This window comes from Neolamprologus multifasciatus, chromosome 3, assembly GCF_963576455.1.
Source record: "Neolamprologus multifasciatus chromosome 3, fNeoMul1.2, whole genome shotgun sequence".
Classification (NCBI taxonomy): Eukaryota; Metazoa; Chordata; class Actinopteri; order Cichliformes; family Cichlidae; genus Neolamprologus; species Neolamprologus multifasciatus.
In genome coordinates, this window is record NC_140441.1 from 42353104 (window position 1) to 42365885 (window position 12782).

At 41.8% G+C, this 12782-nt stretch overlaps 2 protein-coding genes and 1 pseudogene across 3 annotated transcripts; 1 reads left to right on the forward strand and 2 right to left on the reverse strand.

Annotated features, from left to right (window-relative positions):
• The first annotated feature begins 227 nt into the window (after positions 1 to 227).
• cskmt (citrate synthase lysine methyltransferase) lies at positions 228 to 8582 on the forward strand. The gene is made up of 3 exons (XM_085138081.1): positions 228 to 1842; positions 2508 to 4205; positions 5452 to 8582. Exons 1-2 carry the CDS (start codon positions 1764 to 1766, stop codon positions 3182 to 3184), a joined length of 756 nt encoding a protein of 251 aa, XP_084994207.1. The 5' UTR covers positions 228 to 1763; the 3' UTR covers positions 3185 to 4205; positions 5452 to 8582.
• Positions 5989 to 7776, reverse strand: LOC146523303 (ependymin-like). Its single transcript, XM_085138088.1, has 6 exons — positions 7643 to 7776; positions 7423 to 7457; positions 7154 to 7288; positions 6877 to 7069; positions 6632 to 6719; positions 5989 to 6396 (listed from the first exon to the last, which is right to left on the reverse strand). The coding sequence occupies exons 1-6, from the start codon at positions 7707 to 7709 to the stop codon at positions 6273 to 6275; spliced, it is 642 nt and encodes a 213-aa protein (XP_084994214.1). The 5' UTR covers positions 7710 to 7776; the 3' UTR covers positions 5989 to 6272.
• On the reverse strand, positions 8572 to 10779 carry LOC146523304 (ependymin-like; annotated as a pseudogene). The gene is made up of 6 exons (XR_014870230.1): positions 10596 to 10779; positions 10426 to 10460; positions 9862 to 9996; positions 9207 to 9393; positions 9032 to 9119; positions 8572 to 8933 (listed from the first exon to the last, which is right to left on the reverse strand). The product of XR_014870230.1 is annotated as an ependymin-like (transcript).
• Between the last annotated feature and the right edge of the window lie 2003 nt (positions 10780 to 12782).

Here is a 12782-nt window from a genome sequence, read left to right on the forward strand (position 1 = left end):
TATTTGATGTCAGTACTGTGCTGCATCCATCTGTAGGAACCTGGTATAACCATGCTTGAATTGAAAGCATTATTGCATTATTCCTGCAGGGAGAGGAGAAAGAAGAATATGGGACTATACAGTAATAAATTGTATATGACCTACAAGAGAAAACGTACATGTTAAAAGGTTTTTGGTTTCCTAGAAAGAGTTTGATATGTAGTTTTCAATATACAGATGTCAGTGATGTACATTAGTGATGGGCAGATGAAGCTTCATGAAGCACTGAAGCTTTTCATCCAATTGGTTCACCCCAGCGCAAAGCTTCTTGAAGCTTCATTTGCTCTAGTAGGACACCTACTGGACGTAAAAATATTAGTTGGCATGAATTTGAAGAGTGTGGCCTTTTGCACAACGCCTGTAAATGTCAACAACAAAAGGAGTGTGTAAAACATCTATATTGTAGTGATGGCAGTATACTGTGTATATTTATACTGGCAGTATGGGAAATGATCATTTGGAAATGCTTAAAATGGAAATGATCATTTACTGTGAGGTGAGGTGTGGTTGAGGTGTGGACAGTGGTTGTGCTTTTGTAACGTTCAGGTATGGACAGCTACACACTGAGGCTCAGTCCTGCTTGTTCACATTTTATTCTGTAAAAACTAAATTTTCACTGCTTTTATGACCTTTTTAGTGGGGAAAACATAGCTAGGATTTAATGATTTAACAAATCTTTTAAATCCTTAGTCCTCCACAATGCTAAATGGCTGGGAGTCCTCAATCACCATGCTAACCAGGTCTTCATCTATTTGAGATTGTTCTCCTGAGGAAAGACAATAAAAACAAAGCACAAATATAAATATCACACACGTCACTTATTGCATTGTATAATATTGTTATATCATTTAGTAACATTACTGCATGTTATATTATCATGGCATTTGATGGCTCACCTGGTTTTGCTCCACAATCTGTGTTCCCCTTATTCTCATGCAAAGCTGGACAGCAGTGCCTAAGCATGGATGAGGTGTTGTTGTTATATCCCAGCTCCCTGGCACATAGCAAACACTTCACCTTGTACAAAAGTAAAGACAGCTTAACATATGTTTTATTGCACCATCAGTATTATGAAAATACATCTTCTGTAGAAATTTACACAACTTGTTGGGAGGAATAAAATCAAAATGTTCCCAAACAGGGGAGGACATCCTCCTCTTCTTAGCTGGCTCCATTCTCTCCTGACTTTCTCTCCTCACTCTCATGAACCTCCAAACTGTCTCTAACTCTCACTAACCGCAACTCTCCATCAAACACCCACATTTTTGAATGAAGTCTGAGGGGTTTATATCGCTGTCATATCTCGCGGCAAAGTTCGAACCGCTTCATGAACCAGTCACGTGGTACAGCCGGGCAGCGAGGCTTCGGACGTCATCATTTTCAGCTCCTCCCATAAATGAAGCAAGCCTCGATACGCGCTTCGCGGAAACGTCCCCTCAATTACTCGACACACGCTTCGAAGCCTCGATACAGAACGTCACATCACTAATGTACATGGACAGCTGCTTTTTGACAGGATGGTTAAGTGGGTGTATGTTGTTTACGCTTGCACTCACACACATGCGCAGTTCCGTCACTGCAGCATAACCGAACCAAAGATCGTCTATAACGTAGCAAATACTTTGCTCTTTAGCATTTTAAGGACGTTGAGTCCTGTTGGTACCAAGAAAAAATACCAAAGTGAGAACTCTTACGTTAAAGGTTAGAGTGAAACTAAGGCAAAGATGTCTCCGTTTTTAAAGTCGTTTTTGTCCGGCAGAAGAGTTTTGGGGGCTTATTTGCGGCATCATTCTTCTCTAACTGGTATGTATAAACATGTTGTATTTTTTTAATATCAGGCTAGCCTGACTGAAATGTGTTCATGACATTTCATGCTACACGTGACTGCAGACTAAGCTAACTAGCTACAACACCTTAGCCATTCACAGAGACGAAGGTCTCTGCTGTGACGGGGGTGCAAGCTAGTGACGTATTCACTGAAAAAAGCAGTTGTACCACGAGGTAGTCCTATAGTACAGTCGGCTGCTAGTTTACACATTAAAGCCCATTAAAGGTCATCGCAGCTGTGTAGAAAGATGTGCGTCTCTAATCGTAGCCGCAGTGTGTCTGCGCCCCCCCTCACTGTTATAGTTGGGGTGGGCAACACTTAGTCAAACACCTGTCAGTACAACATCAGAAACTGCAGCTTCCGAAAAGCTGAACCAAACAGTAAAGCATGTTTATCACATGGATTTGACTGAAAGATTTTGTGCATCTTTACAACAATATCAGCAATGAATAAATGTATCTTATACACACTGCTGCTGTATAAACTTGGAAATCACATTAAAGTTGAGGGAACTTCCTCAAAAGAAACTATTAGTGTCTATTTATAACCTAAGAAAAGAGCTCAATCATGATCATGCTAAACTAACCGATGTTTTGTGTATTACTTATAACTCCCGTGTCTCATCTTTGTTTCACTGTAGCTGAACTGATTGAAAACATGGATAAGAAAGCAACCTGGGACCGCTTCTACACCGAGACCAGCAGCGGGAAAGCCACCTTCAAAAACTTTGAGTGGTTTTTTGGTTTCGATTCTGTCCGAGACTTCATCATGCCCCTCTTGCAAACTATGTCTCGCCCAGACGCTGCACTCCAGGTGGTGGATATGGGCTGTGGTACGTCAGCACTGGGACCCTCTATCTACAGGCACTCTCCTGTCTCCGTCCATGTCACTTGTGCTGACATTTCCCCCATAGCTGTGAAACTAATGCAGGAACACACTCAAGCTAAAGCCATTCAACCTCACAGCTGTTCTTCTCAAATTGAGTTCGTAGAGCTGGACTGCACACAACTTGATAAACGCTTCAGTCCCAGTACTGTGGACCTTATAATTGACAAGGGGACCACTGATGCCTTGTTAAGGTCCAGGGAGGGGAAGCAAAATGCCAGCCTGGTCTTGAAGCAGTGTTTAAGGGTGTTGCGGAGTTCAGGGTCCTTGCTCCAGTTTTCTGATGAGGACCCTGACTCCAGGCTTATTTGGCTGGAGACGGCTGCACAGGATCCGGGAGTGATGACAGCAGATGTTGGGGTGCAGGAAGTTGGAGAGCTAAGGGGGATCCATTACTACTGCTACCAGGTGACCCCTCACCCTGCTCTATAACTGTAACTTTTTACTCCAATAAATAAATAAAATAATACAACACAATTGTCATTAATATAATTCTTTGTGTAATATCATCTCTGAACTGTAAATCAGTGTTTCATGTTTGAGTTGCATAGATTTGGAAGTCTCTCTCTTTCATTACTTGTCACACACTGCCATCTAGTGGCCAGCAGGCACCCAGCATCCAGGATTTCAATCCCATCCAGCAGAACACAACACTGTGATACAATTTGCAAAGTAAATGTTCTCTATACTTGCATCACACATATGCCTCTTTTAGAGAAATATTTAAAAGACATGCAGAGTAGAGTAGAAACATTTCCAGGCCTGGAGACGGCAGTTTTAGGTACACGTTAGTAATGTTTAAAGCCCAGTAGTTTTGGGCAATCATATTATGGAAGTACTTCTATATATATCTAACTTATATATAGAGAGATAAGTAGGCAAAGTTGTTGTAATGTTGTGGCAGTGTGTTTTCCAGGTCGCGACCACAACGCTCATTTCCTCTTTGTAAACAAGAGTAGCTCTAGGTACAAAGTGCCAAAGTTACAGTGCGCTACAATAGGGAAGAAAGAAAAGGGAAGAAAAAACATCAGCTAGACACATTAATGGTGTCCAATCAAATTAATATTTTTTGGCAGCGATGGATCTCCTGCATTCAGATATTATTTCTGATTTATTAATTCATGTTACTCAGATTTATTTATGAGAAATATCTAAATACCTGGCAGCTTTACATAATACATTACAAATGTCATTCGGTCATCAATTTTCTTCCACTTTTCCAATTCTAGCTTTTTGGGAGGGTGGAAAAGGTGTCTCTCTAACACAAACGCAACCGCTCACACCTATGGGCAAAACAAACTAACCCCACTGACCCGCATGCCTCTGTGGGAAGAAGCTGGAGTACTCACACACAGAGAGAAACGCCACAAAGAAATGATGATGAGGGATGCTTGTTGGGAGGTAACAGTGTGCCTAAATTGCAAATGCATTATGAATTTCAAGCTGTCAGGCAGTAGTAAACTGTTAAACTGCAGGAATGTCTGTTAAACTGCAGGAATGTCTTAAAGACATAAAGACTTGGATGGCCACTAACTTTCTGCTTCTTAACTCAGATGAAACTGAGGTCATTGTACTCGGCGCTGAAAAGCTTAGAAATATGGTATCTAACCAGATTCTTACTCTGGATGGCATTACCTTGGCCTCCAGTAACACTGTGAGGAACCTTGGAGTCATTTTTGACCAGGATATGTCCTTCAACGCACATATTAAACAAATATGTAAGACTGCGTTCTTCCATTTGCGCAACATCTCTAAAGTTAGAAATATCCTGTCTCAGAGTGACGCTGAAAAACTAGTTCATGCATTTATTACTTCCAGGCTGGACCACTGCAATTCATTATTATCAGGATGTCCAAAAAACTCACTGAAAAGCCTTCAGCTAATCCAAAATGCTGCAGCAAGAGTACTGACAGGGACTAGAAAGAGAGAGCATATTTCTCCTGTTTTGGCTTCCCTTCATTGGTTTCCTGTTAAATCCAGAATTGAATTCAAAATCCTGCTCCTCACATACAAGGTCTTAAATAATCAGGCCCCATCTTATCTTAATGACCTTGTAGTACCATATCACCCTATTAGAGCACTTCGCTCTCGCTCTGCAGGCCTACTTGTTGTTCCTAGAGTATTTAAAAGTAGAATGGGAGGGAGAGCCTTCAGTTTTCAGGCCCCTCTTCTGTGGAACCAGCTTCCAGTTTGGATTCAGGAGACAGACACTATCTCTACTTTAAAGATTAGGCTTAAAACTTTCCTTTTTGCTAAAGCATATAGTTAGGGCTGGACCAGGTGACCCTGAATCCTCCCTTAGTTATGCTGCAATAGATGTAGGCTGCCGGGGATTCCCATGATGCATTGAGTTTTTCCTTTCCAGTCACCTTTCTCACTCACTATGTATTAACAGACCTCTCTGTATTGAATCGTATCTGTTATTAACCTCTGTCTCTCTTCCACAGCATGTCTTTATCCTGTCTTCCTTCTCTCACCCCAACCGGTCGCAGCAGATGGCCGCCCTCCCTGAGCCTGGTTCTGCCGGAGGTTTCTTCCTGTTAAAAGGGAGTTTTTCCTTCCCACTGTCGCCAAAATGCTTGCTCATAGGGGGTCATATGATTGTTGGGTTTTTCTCTGTATCTATGAAGCGCCTTGAGGCGACTTTTGTTGTGATTTGGCGCTATATAAATAAAATTGAATTGAATTGAATTGAATAGTATTGTCAGTGTATTTTCGAATCCTCCACCATCATACCAGTCTCCAAAAGACCGGACATGTCCACCTTAAACGACTTCAGACCAGTGGCACTCACACCAATTGCCATGAAATGCCTCGAAAAACTGGTTCTCACACACATCAACCACATGGCCCAAGACACAGCCGATAGCCCTCAGTTTGCCTACCCCCCCAGTCAATCAGTGGATGACGCAATACCCTTACACCATGCTCTGCAACATCTGGAAAGTAGCAGAATGTATGCCAATAGATTTATTTCTCGATTTGTCCAGTTTTGTTGTGGAAGGTGTGAGGTTAAAATATTCATTTGAAGTCTTCTTGAAGTGGGAATGACAAAATGCTTCTTCAGCTTCAGGATCTTCTTTGGTGTGATACTCCTGAACTTTGCCAACATGCCACCCAGTGGGACATACCAGTGGCCTTTAGTCTTTGCGTTGTTAGTCTGTGAGTATTGATTATTGCCACACTCCTACTGCAGTTTGTACAGATCAGTGAAAAAAGTATCAGGAACAAAGTATCAGGCTCGACTTTTCTGAATTTGTTTTTATTTTCTTATGACATAAATGTTAAAACACGAATTTAACCGATAAACTGTTGTAGGAAAATATTAAAAAAGAGAAACAGTGTGATTAAAAATAGATTTTAGAGGAAACGCTGCTCAATCTGATGAATGTAAAATATGTATGAAAATACTCTGATTAAATATTAGCATGAATTTTAACCAAATGAAGCTTGTTTATGAATGGCAGCAACACAGTTAAGTGACTCATCATCATCATCATTGTCACCACCATTTGTAAAATCATTTTTTAAACAAGCTGAGAAATGTTACTGGCTCGTCTTCATCCCCCTGCTCAGCATTCATGCAGAAAAATGGCGGGTTGAGTTTTTGGGGATCGACTAATCCAATGACATTGTTATAGAAGCTGAAAAACAGAAAAAAAATGAAGCAAAATGAATCAGAGGATGCCAACAGTTTTCTTCAACCAGGATCACAGATTCTCGGAGACTTTAGAGTGTGAGAAAAAGGCATCGCCCTACTGAGGGACCCAGTTTAGTGTTTACTGGCAAATATTAAGGGAAAAAACGCAATGTGACAAATAGTTTTGGAAACATGCATGAAAGTTCTAGAACAATATTAAAAGCCTTCTGCCCACTGACCTGTTGACCACCCAGTCACCGCTGCTGGTGTGGTACAGAGTACTGATGGGGATGCATCCAAACTGGGTGACGGTGGTAAAGTACTTGGCTGCAGAAACAAGAAGTGGATCACATGGGAGCCGAGGCAGCGCAACCAGACAAGCAGGTTTGTTTGTGATCAACACAAGCTTATGTAAGAGAATGTCATGTGTTACAAACTAACACATGACTTTGCAATTTTTTGCTTTGATTTCCTCTTATTGTACCTGATCCCGTCTTCATCTTCTGCTCCCCGTACCAACTGTTGACCAGGACTCCCTGTCCAGGACCAGAGGAGGCGCCTAACACAAACTGGCCCATCAGGGTGGCATTTCTCGGAACTGCCAGCGGGTGGAAGTCAGGGCTCAGATGCTGCTTAGTGCATGTGCGGTTCTTGTTGTTTATTTTGTACATAACACCCTGGAGGACAGGGCACCATTACACAGTCATTTATGGTATCCAGGATAAACTTGAATGCAAATATTACTGCTGTGCCGTCGCTACCTCTCTGTACAGTAGAAGCACATCAAGGTGGTAGGTCTTATTGTCATAGAGTCCAAACTGTCTGAAGCGGATGCGCTCTCCCAGTCCATCATAGATGTACTTGGAGAATGCCAGCAGCTTCTGATTTCCAGTGGACTTTCAAACAGAGGCAAATGTTTGTCATTGCAGATTACTTCTCACAGATTACTCTGAATAACTAACAACTGCATTAAGTATCAGTTGTTATTGCAACACTGAAATGTAATAGAGGGATATGAGAGGAGACTTACCACAGACAGGCTTCCGCTCATCAGTGGCGGGTATCCTGTGAAAATTAAAGAAGGATTTTTGGAGGATTTACACTACAGATGTGCTACATTGCTAACTTGGTCATTCTACACTGAAGCAAAAACAAATCGTCACCATCAGTTCTGATGCTAAAGCAAGAGAACTGCTGCATTTGGAGACATTTGAAGAAAGAGGACTTTCTTCAGATGTTTGCGTACTCACTGCAATGCCGTGGTCTTTGAGCGAGACAGCCCACGGACAGGCACACAAGCAGGACGAGGACCTTCATGCTGTTCGATCGGAATCTGAATGTTTTCCTATGCAACAGCTGCTCATACGATACTGCTTCAAAAAGATCACTTCCTTAAAAAACAAGCAGGTGATACTCCCATTCTGTTTTCGCTGCCAAGTTTTTTGTTTGTCATTTCTCAATACACCAGTTATGTGAGAATAAAAGTCAAGGGGAATGTCTTTTAATAGTAGAATAGTGTGTGAATGTGAGAGTGAATGAATAGTGGCATTGTAAAGCGCTTTGGGTGCCCTGAAAAGCGCTATATAAATCCAATCCATTATTATTATTATTATTATTATTAGAAACTGCGGTTCAGCTGTTTTGACACCTAACTAACAAACCAAGGGGAGGAGCTAGAAGGCTGACTGAAGAGAGAGTCTTAGGATAGACTGCATGTTGATACAATGTAAAAAAGGCAGCTTTTGTAACCTTAACCACTCCCACCTTACAAACTACTTTAATAAGCTAGAAACTATGTCTGCTGGTAAACGTGACTAGTGTCACCTCTCTGGTGAACCCATCCAGAAAGCAAGGAACAACTGGAAACCAGCAAGGTGGGCATTAAACAAAGATTTTTGACCCTCCAGGACTTTTTTTTTTCTCTTGAAACCATTAGGTCACATTAATATGGTTTTTTTTTTTGTGTCAATAGACAGATTTTGAGAATACATCCTTCTTTACCTTTTCTTATGAAACAAGAAATGCACCGCATGCATTCATGTGTTACATTTGTATTGATGAACACAACATGTGGCCACAACACAGTGTTAGAAAATGGGAAGTAAGACAAGCAAATATGACAGGCAATAACCTGTTACAAAACTAAAAAAAACCAAAACAAACCAAACAAAACCAGATGATTTGTCGAACCGCTTTATCATTTTCTGCATGCCAAAAAGAATGCAAAGTTCATCCCGGTTAGAGATACACAGAAAGAACAATGAGGCCAAACTTGTCCTCCATGTTTCAAACAGGAATACGGGGGAGACAGCATATTACATGCAATTACATGCCATTCATTTTTATTTATATAATGCCAATTTACAACATTGGTGATCTCAGTGCGTAAGGTAAAAACCCGCCGAAGCCTTCACTGCAGCTTAAAGAACAAGCTGGTGAAATCTTCAGGCTGCTCTCCATTCGCCGTCATCTCTGTTGGGCAGAAGTCGGGGGGGGTTGAGCTGACCGGGGTCAGAAATCCCAATGACGTTGTTGAAGAAGCTGGTGAGCACAAAGAAAGCGACACAGCTTTTACTTGGACGCATGCAAACGTATTTCATTCTACATTTTTCACACTATAGACTTGAGAGGAAACGAACCCTGTCACCACCCATCCATACTCTTTTGTCTGGGACATACTGTTGACTGGAATGCATCCGAATTCAGTGAAGGTGGTCAGGTACCTTCCTGGAAGGACAGACATGAAATGTGTCCATAAACAGAGTGCAGATAAACAGTCAGGATGACAGTTCTGAACATTAGATGCCAACTCACCTGTGTTTCCAGGAAGATTTCCAGTCCAGGTGTTGACCAGGAGTCCTTCACCGGGTCCAGATGAGCTGCCCAGGATGGCTTGGCCCACCAGAGTTGCATTCATTGGGATTTCCATAGGATGGAAGTCTGCCTTCAGAGGCTTTTTCTTGCATGTATGAGCTTTGTCGTCGATCTCATACATGGCAGCCTGGTGCATGAGTTGTGGGGTAAGAATGAGAATTTCTTTTGCTGTTACATACAATATGATTCAGTCTAAAGAAGATGGTTATTTCAGTAACTTCTGTTTGCTAAAGATGGAAATAACAATCAAAACCTAGCACAGAAATAACATACATGGGTGCTCGCACCCAAAATTATGCCATAATATCTATTCTAATCCAGAGAAAGATGTGCTAACCTTAAACTAATTAAATATGCTGTCATTAACAGGTTTGTTTGTTTTTAAAAAAAAAAAAATGGCTCGCTTTTTATTGCGTCAGTTGCACATGCTTACAAGTTCCCATTATATTCCATTAAAACGTTAAGGAAAGAAAATACTTTCTTATAACATGTTGTGTTGTTGGCCTCATGCGTCTCCACTTCAGTAGAATCATATCAGCAGTGATTTGCACACTAAAACAAATATTTGAGACGTTCTTGTGTTTGCTTTGGTCACCTCTCTGAAGAGCAGCAGGACGTCATAGGTGAATGACGTGTTCTGGTAGTTCCCCAGCTCCATGAGCCGGATCCTTTGTCCCCATGCATCGTACAGGTATTTGGCATAAACCCACAGCTTTTCATTCTGTGTGGACTGGAGAAACAGAATGCAAGATTGTTGACATCTTTCTCGTTCACACAGAATATGAATGACAATTAAATGTGGTTGCACGTTTGGTTCAAGTACAACTTTCATTTTCTTTGTTTGCTTTCCACACTGTCAGACATGCCTCACATGCTCGCTCGCCATAAACATCAATCTGGACCTTGACCTGAGCACTGAAATGTCTGGACTTGTATCTCAACACCACCAGACTACCTCATTCAACTCTGATGCACTGGCTGACACACTTTTATTCTTTTTTAAATGCTTTTTACCCAGTGTTCACCCAAACATTAAACAATGGGTCATATTTTATGTTTCAATCAAACATTGCTAATGCACAACAACAACAGAGGCTCTTTTCTCCCTCATAATTAACAGCAATAGCAAAAGTTTTAAGTACACAAAGCATAAACTCACAACAGTGAGGGCTCCAGTCAGAAAGGGAGGGCTTTCTGCGTGAAATAAGAGAAAACAGAATTATTTATTAATATTTACAAGTCAGCAAGAGAAAACAGCAACGAGAAACCAACAGTGAGCTAGCACTGTAACCACAACAGAGCTCGTCTCCGATTTCCTTTTTTACTTACTGCATGGGTGAGGTTTCTCTGCCAGGCAGCCTGCCAGCACGCACGCTAACACCACAAAGAGTTTCATCTTCGAGGAATCCGCAGACTTTCTCACAGGTAGTTGCGAAGTCTCTGTTGCTCTTAAGGAGCCGCACTTCCTTATATATGCTGACAGATGACCAGGCAGGCCTAGATGCTTCCGGGTTTTATTTTCAACCAACGTCTTAGGGCTCAAGTTCAGATTCGGGTGTCGTCAGGGTGAGGTTGCAGTGTAAGCCCATAAAAGGAAATGTTTTTGTACATTAAAAGCTGGTTAATGTTTTCCAAGGGCAAGAGACTCGTACAGCAGAGTGTGTGTAGACTATATTTGCTTACAATTGTACAAATTCTGCAACCAACGTGAAACATATCCCCATTATGACCACCTGCCTAATATTGTGTGATGCACTCTGTATCCTGACATCTTTCTATCAGAACCACATTTAATCTGAGCTACGGCAGCTCGTCCCCACGTTTTATCAGTGAGCCTTGGCTGTCCATGACCAGTGTTGGGGAGTAACGGAATACATGTACCGCCGTTACGTATTTAAAATACAAAATATGAGTAACTGTATTCCGTTACAGTTACCGGTTTAAAAAGGTGGTATTTAGAATACAGTTACTTTGTTGAAATAAATGGATTACACGGCGGTACTTTCCTGTTTCATATTGTGGCGGGTCAGGACTGTTTGGGTTTTGTTTGACAGCTACGTTCTGTTGTTCCAGGCGGCAGCGTTACGGTTGCCATGGTTACAGGGTGACGCTCTCTCTCTGCGTGTTTCCTGGGTGAGAGAGCCCTTTTTGTTGTTGTGCTAAGCTAATAGGCAGAATGCTACAGGCATAGCTCTAAAGAATGTAGCATCATAGGCAGTGTAGTCCGTGCTGCAGGGAGAATGGACTGCCATACCCGTTATGTGTCTGTGAGCGAGGGAGGGAGAAAAAGGAAAAGTATGAGCTGTCATCGAGCAAAAACGGGAGCTGGAAGCATGTAAATATGATAATAACCACTGCAGCCAAGAAGAGTGCCTGACGAGCCCAGTTGTAAGTAAGCTATTAAGACTCAACTGTACTCTGTGTTTGTGTTTTCCTCCAAAACAATAAGTTCTGTTGGAGCAGCATTTCAACGCCTCTCTCTGTCTCTCGCTAGCAAACTTGACCCAGACAACAAAGTAAAGCTATTTTTCGGCTACGAGCCCGACACGGAACCCGAAGTATTAGTCAGAGGTCCCTTTACTATGGAGTCGCGGACCTTCAGTAACAGTAATAAATCACAGCAATAGTACATTCATGTAGTTGTAAACAGCATGATAATATATTACGTAATCCAAAGCATTCAGAATACGTTACTCTCATTGAGTAACGTAACGGAATACGTTACAGAATACATTTTGGGGCATGTATTCTGTATTCTTTAATGGAATACATTTTAAAAGTAACCTTCCCAACACTGTCCATGACCGAGTCTCTGGTTCACCACTGTTCTTCATGGACCACTTTTCATAGATACCCACACCGGCCACCGCAGATTGAGAACATCCTACAAGAGCTGCAGTGTTTGGAAATGTTCTGACTCAGTCTCCAAACAGTCACAGTTTGGCGCTCGTCAAACTCACGCTAATCGTTACGCTTGCAGTTTTTCGTGCTTCTAACACACCTTTGAGGGCAAAATGTTCACCTGCTCCCTAACATATCCCACCCACTAACGGCTGCCACGATGAAGAGACCATCGGTGTTATTCTTCTATCTGTAGGTGCTTATAATGTTATGCAAACTCTATTCATACAGTGCACTTACAGCGAGGACAAACTTCAAAAATACACCGCTTTCAAGTCTAATATTCATAACAGCGCTTAGTGATACTGTGTCATACTGCGCACAGTGGGCCAAGGGTAAAGCATGCTGTGTTTACAAAAGAGGGCAGCTCATAAAGTCCGAACAGGATTTTGGCCGAATGGGGACGGGTAAACATGTGCTCACGAATGACATCACTGTCATGTGACTGTAGAGGTGTGTGACTGCAGTCAGCAGACCTAACCACCCGACAGCTTTAGATAAACTTACAAACCTACTATTTTAAAATGCATTAATTACATATATAAGCCTATACGAAACTTATAGTTATGCTATACAAGAAGGCGTTTCTAATATTGCAGTTCACACACATCCTTT